We start from the raw sequence: 22,891 nt of genomic DNA, 5'->3' as shown, positions 1-22,891 counted from the left end.
CCACTGCAGGGAGCACGGGTTTGATCCCTAGTCGGGGAACTAAGATCCCACATGCCGAGCAGCGTGGCCTCCCAAAATAATAATTTAAACAAAAAAGAGGCTTCTGACTGCTTTGTTGAAAATAAACCATAAGTTTCAAGGGAGAGAGAGCAGGCCGAGTAGGGCTTAGATCTGAGTGTATTTTCCAAGTGGAGCTCAGGATTTGCAAGTAGATTCCATGTGGAGTATGAAAGAAAGGAGTCAAGAATGACCCCCAAGGTTTTTGGCCTGAGCAAGTGGGAGAATAAAGTAATGAGATGGGGACTTCCCTGGTGGTGCAGTGGTTAAGAATCCACCTGCCAATGCAGGGGACACGGGTTCGAGCCCTGGTCCGGGAAGATCCCACATGCCGTGGAGCCACTAAGCCCGTGAGCCACAACTACTGAGCCTGTGCTCCGCAACAACAGAAGCCACCACAATGAGAAGCCCACACACTGCAATGAAGACCCAACACAGCCAAAAATAAATAAGTTTATATAAAGTAATGAGATGGAGAGGTCTGCATAAAGAGTACTTTTGTAGAAAGGAAGGAGAAGGAGTTGGGTTTGGACTGTGTAGTCTGAGGAGTTGGATATGAGTAAAGTGTTCAAAGGAGAGACCTGGGATAAAGATGAAATTTTAGAAGTTAGCATAGACCTAGAATTTAAAGCCGTTCATCAGGATGAGATAGCTGAGGAAGTGCATATAAATAGAGATGTTAGAGGAGAACTCTGGGGTACTCCCAATGTTTAGAGATCTGATGCGAGAAGCAGTAAAAGAGACTGAGATGGAGCTCTCAGTTAATTAGGAGGAAACCCAGAGTGATGCCCTGGAAGCCAAATGGAGAAAGTGTTTTGAGGAGTGATGGGCCATATCAGAGCTACCAATAGGTCAGATGCTACTAGCAAGACACACAGGATGAGGACTAAGAAGTATTTGTTGAATTTAGCAGTGACCCTCATAAGGGCTGTTTTGGTGCAATGGAGGAGGTGGTAGAGAATGGAAAAGAACAGATGAAGACAGCACATGCAAACAACTCTTTCAAGAATCTTTGTATTTCTGAATTTTTGTTATATTTGGGTATTAGTAAAATTATATTTGACATAACTTTAGAATTTTTTGTGAATCTTGTGTTGGTTGTATATATGTGTATGTGTGTAAATTTTTTAATGTAAGATTTACTGTGGGTCATGGTGAAAAAAGGGTTTAAAAAATAAGGGGTTAGAACAAGAAGGTGAAGAGAATGTTTAGAAAAGAGGTAAAGGATATGGGAGATGTTACTCATGTGAGCACAGGGGAAGGATTTAGGGAGTTGGAGAAGGTTGGGATATGTGATCAGAAAGGGAGAAGTTCTGAAACATAAGGATGAGTGTCAGGGCGATGAGGGATGACCTAGGAGTCCTGTGGAAATTGATGTATACTGGAATAAAGGGCATAGTGATCTTATGATCCAGAAATAATCCATTCTCTATAAAGGGCCAGGGTAAATTAGTTTAGCTTTGTGGGCCTCTAAAAATGTAAAAAAACACTCTTAGTGTATAGGCTGTGGTCATACTTTGCTGCTCCCTGCTTTTTTGCGGGGTGGGGGGGCATGCCACATGGCTTATGGGATCTTAGTTCCCAGACCAGGGATTGAACCCAGGCCCTCAGCAGTGAACGTGCAGAGTCCTAACCTCTGGACCACCAGGGAATTCCCACTGCCCCCTGCTTTATACTAGAAGCCCTTGGCAGAAGCTCTGGACAAATAATTTGCATGGAGTCCTGTTATATTTTAAAGTATTTTTAATACTACATGTATACGGGACAGAATTCAGATGATTATATGCAGGATAAAGTAAACCTCCCTGCCGTGTCCACTAGCTATCCTGCTCCCCTCCCTGGAATCTATCATCATTTACAGTTTCTTATTTAAGAAGTTTTCTATGAAGGTATGAACATACATGTACATATATGCTCTGTCAATCTTAAATTTAACTAGATTCTTTTTCCTTGAGGTTTGAACTATGAAATGTAATAAGTAATACTTGTACCACTTATGACGTTATTGCTTTCATATCCAAATCCAGCCTTCACTGCCTACTCTGGAGTAATGAATCTGGACCCTGTAACTACCCCTCCCTTGTCAGCAGGTACAGTGTAAAGCTTTGTCAGTAGAGGGTGCTGGTGAGAAGGAGGGGCAAGGGACTACTTTTCTTGGGTCCTTTGTGCCTCTCTAGCAGACACCTGCAGCACATGGTTTCTGCAGCACATGGTTTCTGCAGCCTTGTGCGGTGCTTGCCTTCAGCAGTGCCCAGTGGCCAGCAGCACTCAGCAGCCCCACGTGGATGGCTTTCCCTGGCACCCCCAAAACACTTTCTAAGGAAAGTGCTCCAAGCTTATACCTTCTGGGGCTGCACCTCTTTAATTAAGCCAACCTCTCTGTTGTCCATGGCTGTGCCTTCTCTGTCGAAGTCTAGATCTCAGCCCTGGGGTACTTTCTTTGGGTGCTCTCTCAGCCTAGCATGAAGAGCCATAAGCTATTACCTATACCTGCTTAGAGTTCTCAATTTCATAATCAATCCTCATTACTCCAGTTTCCTGTTACAGTGAATAACTCTTTATAGTAAACTTTCCCCAAATTACTGTGTGGTTTCTATCTCCTGATTGGACTCTGATACAAAACTTAAAACCTTTCTATTAGAAAAGCGTTAGATATAAAATCAGACAAGAAGATAATCCATCTCACCTCTAGTAATCTCACCCTCCAGAGCAACTATTAATGTTGTAATGCTAAACTAGTTTTATGCTTTATTTTAAATATAAAAATAAAAACAGCTACTTGTAAAACAGCAGTACAAAAAGGACGAAAGTAAAAAAGAATGCCTTCCTGTCCCCTTTCTACCCACTTAAAATAGTTACCACTATTAACATTTTCTTGTGTATTCCAGAAATTCTTAATGCATCTAGAAACATGAGAGTATAATTTTTTTTTTTTTTTTTTTTTTTTTTTTTTTTCGGTACGCGGGCCTCTCACTGTTGTGGCCTCTCCCGTTGCGGGGCACAGGCTCCGGACGCGCAGGCTCAGCGGCCATGGCTCACGGGCCCAGCCGCTCCGCGGCATATGGGATCCTCCCAGACCGGGGCACGAACCCGTATCCCCTGCATCGGCAGGCGGACTCTCAACCACTGCGCCACCAGGGAGGCCCGAGAGTATAATTTTTAAACAAATGGAATCATACCATATATACCGTCCCTGTGTTTCATGGTAAAAATAAAAATTAAGGTAAAAGAATGGTTGTTTTCCAACTTATACTAGCATTATGAATTTGGATTGGCCTTCTAACCATTCAGAAAACTCTGTTGATTAACTGGTAGGAATGAAATTTTGGACACAGGCACAGATGTAGACATTCACATCAAATGTAATACCTTGAACATTATGAAGTCACTGACAAAATATGTTCTCCCTGAGCAAAGTGGATTCATAAGAAAATTTTAAGGCCATTATAAATGCATGTGTTGGACTCTTAAACATGTGGTTATCTAAAAAAACACTGATACTCAAGATTCTTGAAAACAGATTTAGCTAATTTCCAATAATGCTAAATTCTATTCTACACTTTTTTGCTTCTACAATAAGCATTGAATCAAAAGCCTCTAGAATGCAAGCATTTTCCCTAAATCCTATTTCTTCATATCCAACACAGTTGGTAAAGGGAAGGTGTAAGTAAACCCTGCTATACCAAAGTTAATAAAATGTACAAAACAGACCCTACAAGGATTAAGGAATACCTCGTTTCACCTATGTGTGAAAGTGATTCAGTCCTTAAGTTAGCCATTTTCTAATAACTTGAATACTCCTTTCATATTGTGGCTTTAAGGTAGATTGGTACACCTCTCCCTACCCCCTTCTCTGTGGCTTTGTTTGTTACTGTTTACCATAGTTAGCCTGAAAGCGTGTTGCTGACCCTGGGTAATGAAGAGTTAGATGCATAAACTTGATTAAAGGTCTGATCTTTGGTTGGGGAGGGTCATTTAGGAACTTCAAAGTTACTGGTAATAATCTGTTTCTTAAGCTCAGTAATGGGTAAGCAGGTGTTCGGTTCTTTTATTACATGCCTTATGCATTTTATTTTGTATGCAGTATTTAATAACAAGTTTTTGAATTAGGTTTTTTAAATTGTTGACAAAAATTTTCTTGATTTAGCAGTTTTTAGCTAAATCTTCTATTTCTGAATGATTGGCGAGAATGGCAGTACCCATTTCCAGTGAAGGGTGAAGTGTTTAGATAGAGGATGCCTTTCTATCATGGCAGTAAGCAGTGTGATGTCTTCTGCATCCAGGAGCCAACTTAACATGTTAAGTCTAGTGAGTCTTGGCAGTCGTAACACACATTGACTCAAAGACTTGACTGTTGTGGCCTGAGCTTTGATACATTCTTTGAAATGCCTGGAAATTGTTAACTCTTGCAAGTTGGGCATGTTGTCCAGTGTTTGAAAGAAGTTTCTGTATCCTTCCTCTGTAATCTTGTGGTTGACTGAAAGATTAAGATTCTTGAGTTTCTGGAAACCTCCATTGATTGCTACCTTGGCTATAAATATAAAAGCAAAATATTTATGAAAACAGAATCATAAGGACTTCTATTTTCAATACTGGTAACCTAGGTTATTTGAACCAACCTCTTCTACCACCATCACTTAAAATAGAAGATGCCCAATTTTAATAAAGATATATAAATTTAACAATAAGTACATTAGATAGATTTACTTCTAATTGGAGTATTAAAGATTAATAAATTACATTTAAAAAAACCAAACTGTATATTTTTACAAGAGACACACTTTAAATATAAGGACATAGAAAGATTAAAAGTAAAAGGGATACATCTCTAAATAACTGGTGTGGCAAAAAAAAAGACAACTGAAATCAGAAAATATTTTGAACTGAATGAGAATGAAAATATGACACTAAAACTTGTGAGAGGGAGCTAAAGCCAAGGTTAGTGCTCTAACTATCCGTCTCAGAAAATTAGGATATCAAAAAAAAGAGAAAGTAGGACAAAAAAAGCAAATTATATCCAAAGGAAGTAGCAGGGGATAATAGAGGTAAAAGCAGAATAAATGAAAAACGTGTAGAGAAAAAAAAATTTAATAAAATTGAAAAACCAATCAGGTAAAAAAAAAAAGTATTGACTATATCAGGAATGAAAAGGGGACTATCACCACAGGTCATACAGATATTTTTAAAATTACAAATAAATATTACGAGCAATTTTAGAAAAGTTTTTAAGTCCTTAGAAAAATGTAACTTGCCCAAACTGAACCAATGATAACACAAACGTTTACCAATAGAAAACCCACAATGAGATATCACAACAGATTCATCAGAATGGCTAAAGTTTAAAGGTCTGACAATACCAAGCAGTAGCCAGAATGTGAAACAACTGCTGGTAGGAATGTAAGTTGGTACAACTATGGAAAACAGAATATTTACCAAATGACTGAAAGTCCTCCCTAGAAATACCTCCATATATGCATCAACAGTCATGTACAAAATGTTCATAGCAGCATTATTCATAGTAGCCAACTCATATCCAGTTGAATGGATAAATAAATTGGCGTATGTATAGTCATACATGGGACAATATACAGCAAATGAAAATCAGTGAACTCTATAGTCACACACATCAGTATGAATCAGTATCACAAGTATGTTGAGCCCGAAGAGGCAGGCACAAGAGTACATACTGTGGAGGATTCCGTGACATATATTTTTAAAACAGGTAAAACTAATCTATGGTGAAAGAAAGCAGTATGGCGGTCACCTTTGAGAAGGAGGGGAATGCAGTGTCAGAAGGGACACAAAGGCGGCTTCTGGAATGTAATATTCTATATTGTAACCTAATGAGTAATTGTTACACAAGTATGAGTAACAAGATTTAAGTATGTTCACTTGAAAACTCATTGAGCTGTACACTTAACGATTTTGTACTTTTTACATGTATTAATTTTCTATTTTAAAAAAGTACTATAAAAAGGAGTACATGGTGGGTATGTGGCCAGGTGTCTGAGACACTAGGTGTTAAGAGTGGATTTGAGGGCTTGTGTAGTCTCAAGTGAGAGGCTATCTTTTACCAGAACGAACCAAAATCCACAGAACATTAGAGGGAACAATATGATAGCAAAAATGAGGAAGTGGGTTGAACATTTTTAGAGGGACGAATGTTTTTGTAGACATTTTGCAGCAGAAAGCTTGAGTAATACCACTGGCTTTCATGTGAGCTGAAAGAGTTTATCTGAGGGTATCTCACCAATTTCCACCACGCTGTCATCATCCAAAGTCTGGAAAAATGAGAGAATGCGGAGACATTGAAGATGCTGACATTGCTGGATGATCAGTTTGGCCACTTGATGAATCCCATCCCCAGTAGGAAGGATCAATTCTTCCAGGTTATTTAGAGAACCTAAAGTGTAGGCTATCAGAAGATATAAAAAAGCTATTCTCTGTACTCTGTTCCCAAACAATTGTAATTGAAAGTCTCAAAATCATGCACATTATACGAGTCCCCATGTAGCACAGAGGCTATTCCTCTTTCCAAGAAAGGCGTCAGCCTACACCTTGATCTTCATTGCTACTTCTAGACAACCATTCCTCCACCCTTCCCCAACCAGTCTTTCCTGTACTGAAGTCCAAAAGGCCTATCACATCTCTATTTCCTTTTTTTTTTTTTTTTGGCTGCACCACACAGCTTGCAGTTCCCCAACCTGGGATTGAACCCGGGCCTTCGGCAGTGAAAGAGTGGAGTCCTAACCATTGGACCACCAGGGAATTCCCATCCATTTCCTCTTTTAGACTGAAGCTTCTACTGGCCTCCAGGATACTCCTAGCTCCTCAATGCCTTCAGCCCCCTTCCTTTCTGTCCTGGTGTCATCCTTAGTGAGTTCTGCCTCTTCCTCCTAGCACTAAATCCTCACAACCCACCACTCTCATAACTTTTCACTTTGATCCCTCCTTAGCATGGCTTCGCTTGTTGCAGAGCACGGGCTCTTGTAGCGCGGACTTCAGTAGTTGTGGCTCGTGGTCTCTAGAGCACAGGCTCAGTAGTTGTGGTGCACGGGCTTAGTTGCTCCACAGCATGTGGGATCTTCCCAGACCAGTGCTCGAACCTGTGTCCCCTAAATTGGCAGGCAGATTCTTAAGCACTGTGCCACCAGGGAAGTCCCCATTTTTGTGCAAATAAATTCTTAATTTTTAATATGCTTCAGTTTATCTTTTAAGACCTGTTAGAACTTTTTTCCAGAGCATACACTGCTTTTGTAATCATAAAAAAATAAGTTGAAAAAGTAATCTCTATAGTTATCATTTTGTTAAATCTAGGTTTTCATATACTGAGTTTTCATAACCTTAAAAGATAGTTTCACCTATATTCTAGAAACCTTTGAAACAACAGGTATTTAACTTGTCTGGAATGGATACCTGGCAATGAAATTGCATGGTGCTGGGACTTCTCTGGTGATCCAGTGGCTAAGACTCTGTGCTCCCAATGCAGGGGGCCCAGGTTCGATCCCTGGTCAGAGAAATAGATCCCAATGCCTCAACTAAAGATCCCGCATGCTGCAACTAAAAGATCAAGCATGCCGCAATGAAGATCCCGCACGTGGCAACGAAGATCCTGCATGCCATAACTAAGACCCAGCGCAGACAAATAAATAAATAAATAAGAAATTGCATAGTGCTGTAACAAACAAATCTGTATTCAAAGAAATGAGTCACTCTGAGAACATTGCTTTGAAAGACATCAAGTGAGATCAAGGCATTTGGAGGGTAAAAGTTGAGCAGCACTGTCCCTCCTAATGAGCAAGGGCAGCTAATACATGTTATAATTTGTTATAGCTAATGCAAAATAGGAGGATTTTATGGGGGAAAGAATAAAGAGCAAGCTTTAGGCACTGTTTTATAAACATACCAAATTTTTCAGCTGTTTCCTTATCAGGAATATATTGGTGCTCAAGATTTAATATCTTCAGAGAAATAAAATTTGGTAAAATAATGACTATAAAAGGGAAAAGAAAAATTTAGTTATGTCAGCTACATTTCTTATACCAAAAAGTAATGTGTTTAAAGAGTATTTTAAAAGTGATAGAAATTAATATAATAATTCAGATTGAATTAATTAGTATGACAAGTAGATAACACAAATCGTTGCTCAGGAAACAATTCTTCTCATAACTAGAAATGTTTAAACATCTAGAAACAAATATACCTTACTTGAAAATTCATTTAAGATCAGATATTTATTGCAACAGTTTTGTTCTTTGACATCAATTGCATTTCTAAATTTGGGCTGTTAAAAAATGACTGTCCACAGAAGCATCTTAAACCAAAATTTTACAATTACACCTCTTACCAAATGGGGCGGCTTTAAAAAATGGTCCAGTAAGCTTAATTTCTTCAAGTTTCTTGCAGGAAGCAAGTACAGTCATGAGGGACTCAAGATCCGAAAAGAAATTACATTGCAGATGGAAAACACGAAGGTTTGGAGAATTCTGAATTAATTTGACTGTAAAATATCATATTTAAGGCATCAGAGATTGAAAGTTTCTATCAGAATTAGTCATAATTTATTAACTTGTTTCAACAATAGTGAATTAAAATAAAGCATCATGATGTAATGAATTGGGCTTAGGTTCAGGGTCTGTGACTAACTGATGAGCTACGTGAACCGTCGTTACCCTCTCTGGGGAATCAGCTTTCTCCTCTATATAGTAATGGCATTGACTCAGCTAAAACCTTCAGCTTTAACATCCTAATGTCTCTGAGTTTGCACATGATGTTTACACTATAGAAACACTATGCAAAGAAATATAAAGGCAGTGACAACTCTGAAGCAAAACTTAAATTTGATGAAAAAACTGCTGAGAAATATAAGAAAACTACTACTTCCAGCTTCAGCTACAAATTTTTTTGCATGCAGCTCTGCATGTCAGTTCAGTAGAGATTTACCTTTTTTTAGTCTTTAGTGTTTAGTCTTTACTAAACTAAGGAATTGATGATACCTAAGTCATTTTGCTAAATGATATATTTAAGAAAGATAGCTGTACAGGTTGTTCATCAACCATGAGAATGGTTGATGAAATATATTTATAAAGGCTGATGAGAAACAGGGAAAGGCTTCTGATTACTACCAATCATCAGATTTCCTTCCCTCTTATCTGGCAGATCTCTAAGTTGCAACGTAAGAGCAACTTAAACAAAAACAAAATAAAAGAACTCTACAAACTATTTTTGGAGAGGCAGTACATACCACTGGTTAAGAGATCAGACTTAAAAGTCAGAATTCCTGTGTTTAATTGCAAATTTACCATTTCCTTATCTGGGTGACCTTGAGCAAATTATCAGTACTTAACCTCTATAACTCCATTTCCCCAACTGTAAAAATGAGAATATAATAGTATTTACCTTGTAGAATGGGTATGAAGGTTAAATGAGTTAATATTTATAAAGTGCTTAGAACAAATCCTACCATGTAGTAACAGCTCAATCATTACAAATAGCTGTCATTTTTTAATGACAACAAGCGCTATTCTGACAATTTACCTTGGATACAGGCTACACCCTCAGATCCACAGAAGCTTTAACTTAAATTATTGGCCAAGTAGGTTTTCCAAGTGATATAAAAACAAGTAAATCAAAGTGCCACACTTACCTAGTTTGGAAGGACCGTATTCAGCTAAAATTTTGATCAATAATTTCTCCATATGGTGGAGATTTAAGCATTCTTCAGGAATGACTAAAAAAACATCTCGTTTATCATCCAGATTCACAGACAGTTCTTTCAAGCACAAGAACTTGTCCAAACTAAGAAAGAGTTGATCTAGAAAGTAACACACAGTTTCCCATTATTAATCTAAAGAGTTCCAAATGCAAAATTTCAAACTGTCATTTGATTCATCAAACTATTTTCATATTTCAAATGAAAACCTTTCACATACCATAAGACTTTCTTTTTTAGAAAGCACATATATGAAGATAATGCTTTCTGCAGCATTTACTGATTATGTCAACTAAAAAAAAAAAAGCACAACCTAAAAGTTTTGAGTTATGTTTTCTTCGGTGGACATTCTTAGGACTTCAAGTCCAGGAGGCAGCATCTCAAGTAATCCTGAGAAAACCGCTCCAAGGAGGTGAGGCGGGGAGCTAGGATATATAGGAGTTTTGCAACAAAGGCAGGTATTCAGAACAAAAGATTACTGTTAATAAAAGAAAACTAGGTATCTCAAGTTAAGGAATTTAGCACTTTTCTATGTATGGGAAGATGCAAGAGTCTGGGGTCACTAAAATCATTCTTTTGATGTGCATCTCAGCTATCTGGGGCCAGTATCCTGTGTTTTCACATCCTGAGTTTCTTCAAGCTGCACCCTTTGGGGTGGCTGCAGTCTGATGACTGCTAGATGGCAGGTATTCTTCGTTTCCTTCCTGAGTTTCCTCAGGGCTCACTATGGGGGGGGCGCTGCAATTGCTGATAGCTACAACATCCTTTGTTTACTGATATGGCAGGCAATATTTTATTTCTCATCTACTATATGAGAAGCCCTGTACTACACTCTGGATTCACAAAGACATCTCAGCAAATGGGGCTGGGACGACTGAATTTCTCCATGCAAAGAAGTTGGACCCTTACCTCCCACCACCATATACAGAATTGGCTCAAAATGAGTCAACAACCTAAATATAAGAGCTAAAACCATACAACTCTTAGAAGAAAACAGAAATAAATCTTCATGACCTTGGATTTGACAATAGATTCTTAAGATATGCTACCAAGAGCACTAGCAAGCACAAAAGAAAGACAAATTAGACTTCATTGAAATTTGAAACTTTACAGATTGAAGTACATTATTGAGACAGTGAAAAGGGCAATCTATAAGAGAAAATATTTTAAAACCAAGTGTCCAATAAAGATTTAATTATACAAAGAACTCCTATAACTCAAAAAGACAACACAATTTAAAAAATGGACAAAGGAACAAACAACCCAATCACAAAATGGGCAGGAGACCTAAAGGGATATTTCTCCAAAGAAGACATACAGATGGCTAACAAGCACATAAGATGCTCAACATTGCTGATTATTAGAGAAATGCAAATCACAACTACGAGGTATCGGGCTTCCCTGGTGGCGCAGTGGTTGAGAGTCCGCCTGCCGATGCAGGGGACACAGGTTCGTGCCCCGGTCCAGGAAGATCCCACATGCCGCGGAGCGGCTAGGCCCGTGAGCCATGGGCGCTGAGCCTGTGCGTCCGGAGCCTGTGCTCCGCAACGGGAGAGGCCGCAACGGGAGAAGCCACAACAGTGAGAGGCCCGCATACCGCAAAAAAAAAAAAAAAAAAAAACTACGAGGTATCACCTGACAATGGTCAAAATGGCTACCATCAAAAAGTCTACAAATAGGGACTTCCCTGGTGGCGCAATGGTTAAGAATCCGCCTGCCGATGCAGGGGACACGGGTTCAAGTCTTGGTCCAGGAAGATGCCACATGCCACAGAGCAACTAAGCCCATGCACCACAACTACTGAGCCTGTGCTCTAGAGCCCACAAGCCACAACTACTGAACCTGCGAGCCAGAACTACTGAAGCCCGCACACCTAGAGCCTGTGCTCTGCAACAAGAGAAGCCACTGCAACGAGAAGACCACGCACCGCAATGAAGAGCAGCCCACGCGTGGCAACAAAGACCCAACCCAGCCATAAATAAATAAATAATTTTAAAAGTCTCCAAAAATAAATGGTGGAGAGGATGTGGAAAAAAGGAAACCCTCCTACACTGTTGGTGGGAATGTAAATTGGTACAGCCACTATGGAAAACGGTAAAGAGGTTCTTTAAAAAACGAAAAATAGGGACTTGCCTGGTGGCGCAGTGGTTAAGAATCCGCCTGCCAATGCAGGGGGCACGGGTTCAATCCCTGATCCAGGAAGATCCCACATGCCGTGGAGCAACTAAGCCCGTGCACCACAACTACTGAGCCTACACTCTAGAGCCCGTGAGCCACAACTACTGAGCCCACATGCCACAACTACTGAAGCCCGCGCTCCTAGAGTCCGTGCTCCACAACAAGAGAAGCCACCACAATGAGAGGCCCACACACTGCAACTAGAGAAAGGCTGCATGCAGCAATGAAGACCCAATGCAGCCAAAAAAAATAAATAAATAAACTAAAAATAGAGTTACCATATGATCCAGCGATCCCACTCCTGGGCATGTATCAGGAGAAAACCATGGTTTGAAAGGGTACATGCACCACAGTGTTCACAGCAGTCCTATTTACAATAGCCAAGACATGGAAGCAACCTAAATGTCCATAACAGATGACTAGATAAAGAGGATGTGATGCACACACACAACGGACTATTACTCAGCCATAAAAAAGAATGAAATAGTGCCATTTGCAACTACATGGATGGACCTAGAGATTATCATACTAAATGAAGTAAGTCAGACAGAAAGACAAATATCATATGATATCACTTCTATGTGGAATCTAAAAAAGTGATACAAATGAACTTATTTACAAAACAGAAATAGACTCACAGACATAGACAAAAACTTATGGTTACCAAAGGGGAAAGGGGAGGGAGGGAGGGATAAATTAGGAGTTTGAGATTAACAGATATAGACTACTATGTATAAAATAAACAAGGACCTACAGTATAGCACAGGGAACTATATTCAATATCTCGTAATGATCTACAATGGAAAATAATCTGAAAAAGTTTATATACACACACACACACACACACACACTATCTGAATCACTTTGCTGTACACCAGAAACTAACACAAAATTGTAAATAAACTACACTTCAATTTTTTTAAATGGGCAAAAGGATTTAATAGACTGTCTCCAAAAAAGACACACTAACAGCCAATAAGCACATGAAAAGATGCTCAACAGCATTAGTCATTAGGAAAATGCAAATCAAAACCAACGTGAGATACAATTTCACACTAGGATGTCTCTGATTTAAAAAAAAAAAAAAAAGCATTGAGGATGTGAAGAAACTGGAGCCCTTGTACATTGCTTGTAGGAATGTAAAATGCTGCAGCCAGCATGGAAAACAGTTTGGAGTTTCCTTGAAAATTAAAATAGAATTACTATCATTAATAGCCAATAATTCCACTTCTGGAATTATATCCAAAAGAATTGAAAGTAGGGTCTCAAAGTAATATTTGTGCACCCATGTTCATGGCAACTTTAGCCAGAATAAACAGTGCAGGTGTCCATCAACAGATGAATTGATTAATAAAATGTGATATATACATACAATGAAATATTATTCAGCTATAAAAGTAGTGAAGTTCTGACACATGCTACAACATGGATGAACCTTAAAAACGTGAAAGAAGCCAGACACAAAAGGACAAAATATTGTATGGATTCACTTATGTGAAATAGAACAGACAAATTCATAGAGACATCAGCATCTGGGGAGAAGGAGGAGTTATTGTTTAATAGGTACAGAGTTTGGGACGATGAAAAGGTTCTGAAAGTGGATAGTGGTGATGGTTGCACAACACCGTAATTGTACTTAATGCCACTGAATTGTATACTGAAAAATGCTTTTAAAGTTTCATGTATGTTTTACCATGATAAAAAATATTTGAAAAAACAAAATTTTTCTAAATTTGATGATAAATATCAACCCACAGATCCAAAAAAATGTTCAGTGACCCTCAAGTAAGATAGATACAAAGCAAAGCACACCTAGGCATTTAACAAACTGCTGAAAATCAAACCCATACTAGCAACAATCAGAAAATGAAAAAATTTAAATACCATTTACAAGAGTATCAAAAACACAAGTACCTAGGAATAAGTTTAATGAAAGATGATAAAGTCTACACTGAAAACTCAAACACTGCTTAGACAAGTGAAAGGAGACACAAATAACTGGGAGATACTACTTCCCACTTGTTTACTTCCCAGAGTACAAGCCCTTTCTTCCATGAAGCAGGTGGGGTGAGGGTAATTCTCAAGCATCATTTACATACAGATAATTCTTTGACTAATAACAAGTCATTTGTTTATTAAGAGACTTCATTAGTCATTTTATTATTTTTATCAGAGTTTGAAAGCCATTCTGTTATTTGGAAGCCTTTCACTAATTCATATTACTGACAGAAATAAGTTAGTAAAGATTTATTTTAGGGCTTCCCTGGTGGTGCAGTGGTTGAGAGTCCGCCTGCCGATGCAGGGGACACGGGTTCGTGCCCCGGTCCGGGAAGATCCCACATGCCGCGGAGCGGCTGGGCCCGTGAGCCATGGCCACTGAGCCTGCGCGTCCGGAGCCTGTGCTCTGCAACGGGAGAGGCCACAACAGTGAGAAGCCCACGTACCGCAAAAAAAAAAAAAAAGATTTATTTTATATCTGTCAATCAGCAAGGATTTATGGTCTCACACTTTCAGAAGTTTTCATCCACCTAAAACTAAGAGTGAGAAGATAAAAGTACACAACCTAACAGTCATCTAAAACAGGTGCAGGTTTACCTTGTAGATGGGTTGTCTCTGAGACTTCAAGAGATTCTAGGGAAGGCAGAGTGAGAAGCAATTCCTGTTCCACTGCACTCAGCTCCGATTGGCTTATGGAGCACTTGGTGAACGAGGCCTTATACTGCTCAAGAGCTGGGCGGATGCTTTCAATAAAACCCCTGCTGTTGGTCAAGTGGAGTTCAATGTGCTGTGAAGCTGAGAAAACTTTCGTTAGAAACCTTAGCATCTCCTGATCCACAGCATCAGTACCAGTCACGTGAACTTGCAGAAGGGGAATCTTGTACTGCTTTGGAGAAAGGTTCCAATAGCCAGTGCTGATATCTGCTGGTGCCTTGAGTTGCATGTTCAGAAAACTGTTCACGGTTTCTTGTTTTTCAACTAAATTCTGCTTCCATTCACTCTCAAGTTCAAAGGCAGAAGCATAGTCCTGATCTATAGTTGGTGCCTGGGATTTGTCGAAAATTTTTTCCAGAAATGAAAAATCTGATTTGGGTAACCTATTTCCTCCTATGGAGACCTGGACGCTCCCCAACAATAACAGGCTTTCTGGGTGGTCAAAAAAATACTGTAACTTAAGTACACTCAAAGACAGGGTTCTCCCTTGAAGGAACTGCAAAATAAATGGAGAACAGGCAGCAACAGTGTTGCTTCGATAAGCAATTTTTACAGCCAGAGCCAGTAAATGTTTTGAAACCAGTGAAAGGTAATCTTCTGGAGAGTATTGCCACAACACCCTGAGACACTGCATCTTCTCTGAAATCTCTGGATGAAGCTTCAGGTAGTCATCATTTTCAGATATATTCTCCAATGTCTCTTGATTATCCACCAAAAGAAGCAATTGGGATACAATTGTTGGCCCTGCCTTTGTTGAAGGGTGGCAAGAGACATACTTCAAAAAATTTTCATAGGAACCTATAGCCATCATGGCTGAGTTAATTTGTTTCAAATAATGAAGTCCCAAATCTTGATCCTCTTGCCTATCTGAATCCAGGAGCTCAGTCAGCCTCATCCCAGCAAGAAATTCTTGGAATGAAGCATTCAAAAACTGATAGAGTGGCCTCAGTCTCTGGGCTGTGAATTTGCTCATCAGGTACATGGCTAGATCTTCATCTTCACCAATCCCTACTTCTATGAGATCATCATCACTAAACTCAAAGCAAGATGAAAAAAACCCTTTCAAGGCCAGGTCACCACAGGAGGACACAGTTGCTTTGAGAAGGTCAGCTGCAGTTTTGTGCTTTAAGAAAAGGCATTCTATATAGGACTTGAAAACAGCCACATCATCAAAGGAGTGACAGAAAGGATACCGAAGCCAATTAGCAGAGATTGCTGCTACGAAGAAGGGAGTTTTCTGAATTCCCAGCCATGTTTCATTCATTCTAAAGTCAGTCATAAACTTTCGCAGACGGGTCAAATCATCTGGAAAGAGCTTCCGTAATATATAGATGGTATTACAGAAGGGAAACGCTTTGATCTCTAGAATTGTATCTAGGTATCTGCGGATGTCCTTAGCCTTGTTTGTATGGACAGCAATCAATAAGCAGGTCCTTGACAAATGGTTTTTTTGAATCATCCTCTCTATGATTTGGGGGATTGAGCACATCTCTTTGTAGTCATCCAAAAGGAATAACACCTGGTTCTTTAACTGCTGGATGATGTTCCTCAGGCCCATTTCAGTAACAGATCCTTCTGTCTCCAGGAGTTGGTCACAAATGACATTGGCCAGCCCCTGGTCCAGTCTGGTAGAGCCAAGGGAGACGTAGAAAACCAGCTGGAACCTGTGTAACAAGGGACAGCATCCTGATGCCCATAGAAGAGCTACTTTCTTCAGGAGGACCGTCTTTCCACTACCAGCTTCACCCTCCACACATGACAGAGTTCAAGTTAGCAAAGACCTCAGGCAACACCACAGGCTCCTGCACCGTATTGATGATGTGTTTTGAAGCAAGGGACAGATCACAACTCAGCAGCTGATCGGTGGCTAGACAGGAAGAGACCTCAAGCAACGACATGTGGCAGAAAGGGGCACTGGTGTAGGCTTTTCTCAGGCGCTCACTCAGACTCTTTGCCTCCTGAAGCCACTGGGCTTCACCATGGACCACCTCTGTGGAGAAAAGCAAGGAGGCACAGTTACAAATACTCCTTTAAAATCCCCTATGTAGAAATATATGTACACATTCATCTAATCCCATGTGCTACTTCCAGATCCTTACCTGGCACTGCAGAACTCACTGCTGGCTCTTCAAGATTGCTTTCACTTGTAGTTTCCTTTGAAAAGAAAATCCTCTATTAAATCAGCATTTGTAGGGGGCTTCCCTGGTGGCGCAGTGGTTGGGGGTCTGCCTGCCGATGCCGGGGACGCGGGTTCGTGCCCCGGTCTGGAAGGATTCCACATGCCGTGTAGCGGCTGGGCCCGTGGGCCATGGCCACTGAGCCTGCATGTCCGGAGCCTGCGCCCTGCGGCAGGAGAGGCCACAGCAGTGAGAGGCCCGCGTACCGCAAAAAAACCCCAAAAAACCAAATCAATCAATCAGTCAATCAGCATTTGTATAAGAGGGTGGGGCTTTGAATTACAATTAGGGACCAGACATTTTCTAAACCCAACCCATCCTCAAGTATTTATGCCAGTTGCAGGGAGGAGCACTACAAATATGAAACAATAAGTGATCTGCAAACACACACAAGTGTGTGCTCCTGGGTGATATCCAAACAGTGCATTCCATGGGCGACCTGAGCCGTTATTACTGTCCAGATGACTAGAATCACAGTGTCTAGAGCAAGATGGACCCTCCAGAAATCATTAGGTGCAACTTCTGATCTTAGTTATCAACAGTTTTTTAAATATTACATACCTGGGATATAAGAAGGTTATGTTTCTTCCTTTAAAAATAAGCTATTTAAGGGGCTCCCCTGGTGGTCCAGTGGGTAAGACTCCAGCTCCCAGGGCAGGGGGCCCGGGTTCCATCCCTGCTCGGGGAACTAGATCCTGCATGCATGCTGCAACTAAGAGTCCACATGCCACAACTATGAGCCTCCATGCCACAACTAAAAGATCCCACATGCCACAACTAAGATCCGGCACAGCCATAATAAATAAAGAATAAATAATAAATAAATATTTTTTTAAAATAAGCTAGTTAAGGGAGGTGGGGGGATGAGCAAAGATGAATCAAGTGAACGACAAATTACCTTGTTTTCTTTTTGGGGGATGACGAACATAATATACCTAACATACAGCCTCAAATAAGGGGTGTGTGTGTATTAAATTGGCAGTGGCTAATCTCCTAGAGAACTATGTAGAATTTCTCAGTTTAAAAAGGGGTCAACCTATTTAATCTGTATTTTTGATTTGGTTGGTTGGTTGCTATTGTAAAAGAAACATATCTTCCCAGCTTTGAGAAAAGCCAACTTGCAAGTCAGACCTTACTGTCCTCCAAATGATGATCACAGATGGAATCCAGGTAGCCTGGATGCTAATCAACTTTTAGGTCCAAACGAGTCTGGGCCTCAAAGTAGAAGGGACTGACTCTACATTTCATGAAACTAGGTATTATGTTTTGTTTATTGTAGCATCCCCATCTGCAACTGGCGCATGATCGGTGCTTAACAGATATTTGTAGAATTCATTTATTTATTTTTTTTATGATGAGCAGTTCCTTTTCAAAAACAGTTTTTAATCACATGATCACACACTCTGAAAATAAACAAGGTGGTGTTCATACCGTTAAGTCAGAAAGTTCACCATGGCTCTGAAGGTCTGGAATCACTTCTGCAGAGCACTTCATATTGTAGAGAAACTGACAACTAAGCACAAAAGTTAAAAGTTATAAAAATAATTGTATGGGACTTCCCTGGTGGCGCAGTGTTTAAGAATCTGCCTGCCAATGCAGGGGACACGGGTTTGAGCCCTGGTCCGGGAAGATCCCACATGCTGAGGAGCAACTAAGCCCATGTGCCACAACTACTGAGCCTGTGAGCCCTAGAGCCCGTGAGCCACAACTACTGAGCCCACATGCCACAACTACTGAAACCCACGCACCTAGAGCCCGTGCTCCACAACAAGAGAAGCCACCAGGGCTTCCCTGGTGGCGCAGTGGTTGAGAGTCCGCCTGCCGATGCAGGGGACACGGGTTCGTGCCCCAGTCTGGGAGGATCCCACATGCCGTGGAGCGGCTGGGCCCATGAGCCATGGTCGCTGAGCCTGCGCGTCCGGAGCCTGTGCTCCGCAACGGGAGAGGCCACAACAGTGAGAGGCCTGTGTACCGCAAAAAAAAAAAAAAATAAAAAAAAATAAAAGGAGTTGATAGAGTCCAGGAGAGGTTCTAAATAAAATTAGACTGCATCCTAGCTTATTTTTCCAAGAATTAAGAAGAATATCCCCACTGTTTAAAAATTTACAAAATATTAAATCCAAATAAGAAAGAAAAAAACACAACTACTTCTGTCAAAACACCTTCAAAACTGTATCCTCTTTAGAATCTTAGAACTTAGATGGAAGTATTTAAGACCCGTTCATATTAATATTTATTTCTGGAAGAGCGCTTACTAATTACAAAGTGAAAACAAAAATATGTTCTCTTACAGTTGAACATTTTTGAAGAGTTTGGTGAGTGAAAAATAAGCCAAAAAAAAAAAGGTTAAAGAGCTACAGAAAATAAATATTAAAAAGTAGCCATTTATTCATGAAATTTTAGAACACTGGAAACAAACAGAAAATCCTAAATGCATCCAGGATGGGAAAAAGTAGTTTGCAATGAAAGGATTAAGAATCAGAAAGACATGGAATTTCAAAAGCAGTATTGGAAGCTATTAGAAAATATAGCAATGTCTGTTCAACTTAGAATTACTTCCAACCTGGAATTCTATACCTAGCTAAACTACCAAACGAGTGTGAGAAAATATATATAAATATTCAGATATATGCATTAAATGGAAGCTAAAAACATGTATCGCTTATGCAATCTTTCCCAGGGAACTGTGGAGGAGTGTTCCAAAGTGAATGAATAGAGTGAAGTGAGTCAGAAAGAGAAAAACAAATATCATGTATTAACACATATATGTGGAATCTAGAAAAATGGTATAGATGATTATATTTGCAAAGCATAAAAAGACATAGAGAACAAATGTATGGATACCAAGGGAGAATGGGGGTGGTGGGAGGAATTGGGAGATTGGGATTGATACACATACACTATTGACACTATGTATAAAATAGATAACTAATGAGAACATACTGTGTAGCACAAGGAACTCTATCTAATGCACTGTGGTGACCTAAATGGGAAGGAAATCCAAAAAAGAGGGGATATATGTATATGTATAGCTGATTCATTTTGCTGTACAGCAGAAACTAACACAATATTGTAAAGCAACTATACTCTGATAAAAATTAATTAAAAAATAAAAAGACATAATCCAATTCCACAATTAAACAAAACAAAATAACAACAAAGTGAGTGAATAAACCAAGAGGAGGGTGACAGTAGATCCAGGAAACAGGAGCTATAACACAGGAGAGAGGCAATAGGAATCCCTAGCATGACCATGAAGAACGATTCCAGGATCCTAGGGTGACTACAGGACAAATAGTTCATATTGAAGCAGATCAGAGACTTCACAACAGACTCCTTTAAGAAAATGAAAATGGTGCACTATCTTACAAGTTTGAATGACTGGAGAGAAGATTTAAACATTTGGGAGAATTTGAAGATGAACTGGTGCTAAATACATTTTAAAACTAAGAAAATGGGTATATTTTTTAAAAAGGAAAATAACAAGTGTTGGCGAGGAGATGGAGAAACTGAAATACATACATATATATACATATACACATATACAATTACATATATCTCAGCCATAAAAAAGAATGAAGTACTGATACATTCTACAAGATGGATGAACCTCAAAACATTGTGCTAAGTGAAGCCAAATGCAAAAGATCATATTACATGCCTCCATTTACATGAAATATCCAGAACAGTAAATCTATAGAGACAGAAAGCTGACTGGTAGCTCTAAGGAGCTAGGGTGCACTGGGGAGATAGGGAATGACTGCTTAATGGGTACAGAGTTCTCTTTTGCGATAATGAAAACGTTTTGGAATTAGACAGCAGGGGGTGATTGTGTAACATTGTGCATGTACTAAATGCCACTGGACTGTACACTTGAAAATAGTTTATGTGTGAATTTCACCTCAAAAACCAAAAAACTAAGCAAACATACTAATGAGACAATTGTTACTTACTACAAAAATTGGAAGTGGTACAGGGAGGGAAGGTAAATTACTTATTACTAGGCTCCGCCTTTATGAAGTCATGCTAATGTAAACATGTAATATGAAAATAATGATTGAACCAAAACTGTGCTGTGACTATAGTGAGAGGAAGGCTAGATGGGAAAGGGGTCATGAAAGCAAGGGCATGAAAGAGAGAAAGACTCATCCTTCATCGTAAGAATCAGAGAGGTGGGCAAAGGCTTAATCAGAATATAAAATGAGGGGAAAATTGCTAAAGTATCAATACATCCAGATTCATAGACACTAAACATTCATTCTACTCACTTGGGAAAATATTTGGTGTGTTCTTCTAATGGGTCATCACCTTCCTCAAACTTATACAAACATCCTCCACAGGAAAAACACTGGACGGTGTCGCTTTTACCTAGAAGTAAGGAAATTTGATCAGTGCCACTGGCCAGTGTTATTTGTCGAGTGACACACATAATAACTACCAGGCCTTTATTAGCAAAACCCTACTTGCACTTCCAATCAGATTTTGTGACAAAGTCACAAATCGGGTCACCAGTGAGGAAATACTCTATTTAGGGCTCTTCTCTCACCAATGGGGTCATGAACAAGTAACATTCAATGTTCCTATGTACCATGAACTGATTAACACCCTCTCCCTGTCCTCTCCTCATTCTATGGAGCAAGAGATTTGCAAATCAGAATGTGGAATTGAAGTTCCATGAAGGAAGAGATTTTTTCCTGTTTTGCTCCCTAATGAATCTCATGGACTTAGAAGAGTGCCTAGGACTGACTAGGCACGCAGTAAGTTATTTAGTTAATGAATAAATCAGAAAGAAAATATTTGGAGCTCAGGAAAATATATATGAGCAAATATAGCAACTCTCATGTAAGTAAGTTCGTGAAGAATCAAATGCCTCTTACTACATTATTGCTAGGTTTATTCCACTAGAAGTAGGATCAAGTCTTCATGTGAGACTCTATTTCTTTGGAAGGAAATTAGCATTTGGATCTGCCAAAAGATTGAACTAGAAATGGAGCATCCATCATCTTCCTTCTTTTCTTGGACTCCTGTAGGCATTGTAAAGCCAGAACAGAGGAAAACCTCCCTTTGTGTCTGGATAAAAATAGGAGGTCCTAGAGCTTGCAAGACCCCAAAAGGGTGAGATGCCTAGGATTTGTGGGGAGAGGAGGAGGTTCAAAAGGAAGAGGGTGAGGACACTGGACAGAGGGTCCTAGAGGAAGGCTGGCAAGAGGAAGACAGAATGGAGAGAGCAGGAAGAAAGGGTGGAGCACCGCTTTTCCAAATGCTTAAGCCTGTGAGGCATTAAGATTTTTTGTACCAATGGAACATGTCAGTTCGAGTGAACACTACATTCCCCTACTCTGTACTGCTCTGTGGTATTCTTGACTTGACCCCTCTGTAAAAGGTCCACATGGACCTCCACTGTAACTTAGCATGTGTGTTTGGTCTGAAGAAGGCCAGCAAGGTTCCCAGGAAGGACACAATATCCTTTCACCTTATGGTACCTCAGGCAGAGGTTTAGCTGAGGGGAACCTGCCCGCTCTTTGTGCATTACAGAGTGGAACTCCCTGATGACCAGCAGCTCAAGAGAGAATACTATGAACTGATGGAAGATTCTACATGCTTAGGAATCATTAAAAGGAATTTCCTTACTTTCTCTTCCAAGGAGTGTGTGGCAAAAACCGCTATCCACACTCCTAGTTAACTCTCATTCTTCCATAGTAACAGAAACCCCAATTTTCAGCTGGGCACATTGCTACCCAGAAAAAAAGTTAAATGTCCCAGCTCCTCTTATAGGTAGATATGGCCATCTGATACAGAAAGGAAAAGGAATATATAAGGAATAATGAGGGAATTCCCTGGCAGTCCAGTGGGTAAGACTCGGCGCTCCCAATGCAGGGGGCCTGGGTTCAATCCCTGGCAGGGGAACTAGGTCCCACACACATGCCACAACTAAGAGTTCACATGCCACAACTAAGAAGTCCACATGCCGCGACTAGGGAGCGCACCTGACGCAACTAAAAAGAAAGATCCCGCACACCACAATGAAGATCCCATGTGCTGCAACTAAGACCCA

The 22,891-nt window shown here is 40.0% G+C and overlaps 1 protein-coding gene across 1 annotated transcript in view; it reads right to left on the bottom strand.

Annotated features, from left to right (window-relative positions):
• Positions 1 to 3,209: 3,209 nt before the first annotated feature.
• The window catches only part of NAIP (NLR family apoptosis inhibitory protein), a 62,438-nt gene continuing 42,756 nt past the window's right edge, over positions 3,210 to 22,891 (bottom strand). The window contains 10 exon segments of the mRNA XM_081231285.1: positions 3,210 to 4,588; positions 6,308 to 6,472; positions 7,964 to 8,050; positions 8,405 to 8,557; positions 9,704 to 9,871; positions 14,543 to 16,410; positions 16,412 to 16,649; positions 16,759 to 16,813; positions 18,268 to 18,349; positions 21,105 to 21,204. Coding sequence (XP_081087411.1) covers positions 4,224 to 4,588; positions 6,308 to 6,472; positions 7,964 to 8,050; positions 8,405 to 8,557; positions 9,704 to 9,871; positions 14,543 to 16,410; positions 16,412 to 16,649; positions 16,759 to 16,813; positions 18,268 to 18,349; positions 21,105 to 21,204 — 3,281 coding nt within the window. The 3' untranslated portion in view covers positions 3,210 to 4,223.

This window comes from Mesoplodon bidens (genome assembly GCF_964165515.1).
Source record: "Mesoplodon bidens genome assembly, chromosome: 4".
Taxonomy (NCBI): domain Eukaryota; kingdom Metazoa; phylum Chordata; class Mammalia; order Artiodactyla; family Ziphiidae; genus Mesoplodon; species Mesoplodon bidens.
This window is presented reverse-complemented; position numbering and strand designations above follow the sequence as displayed.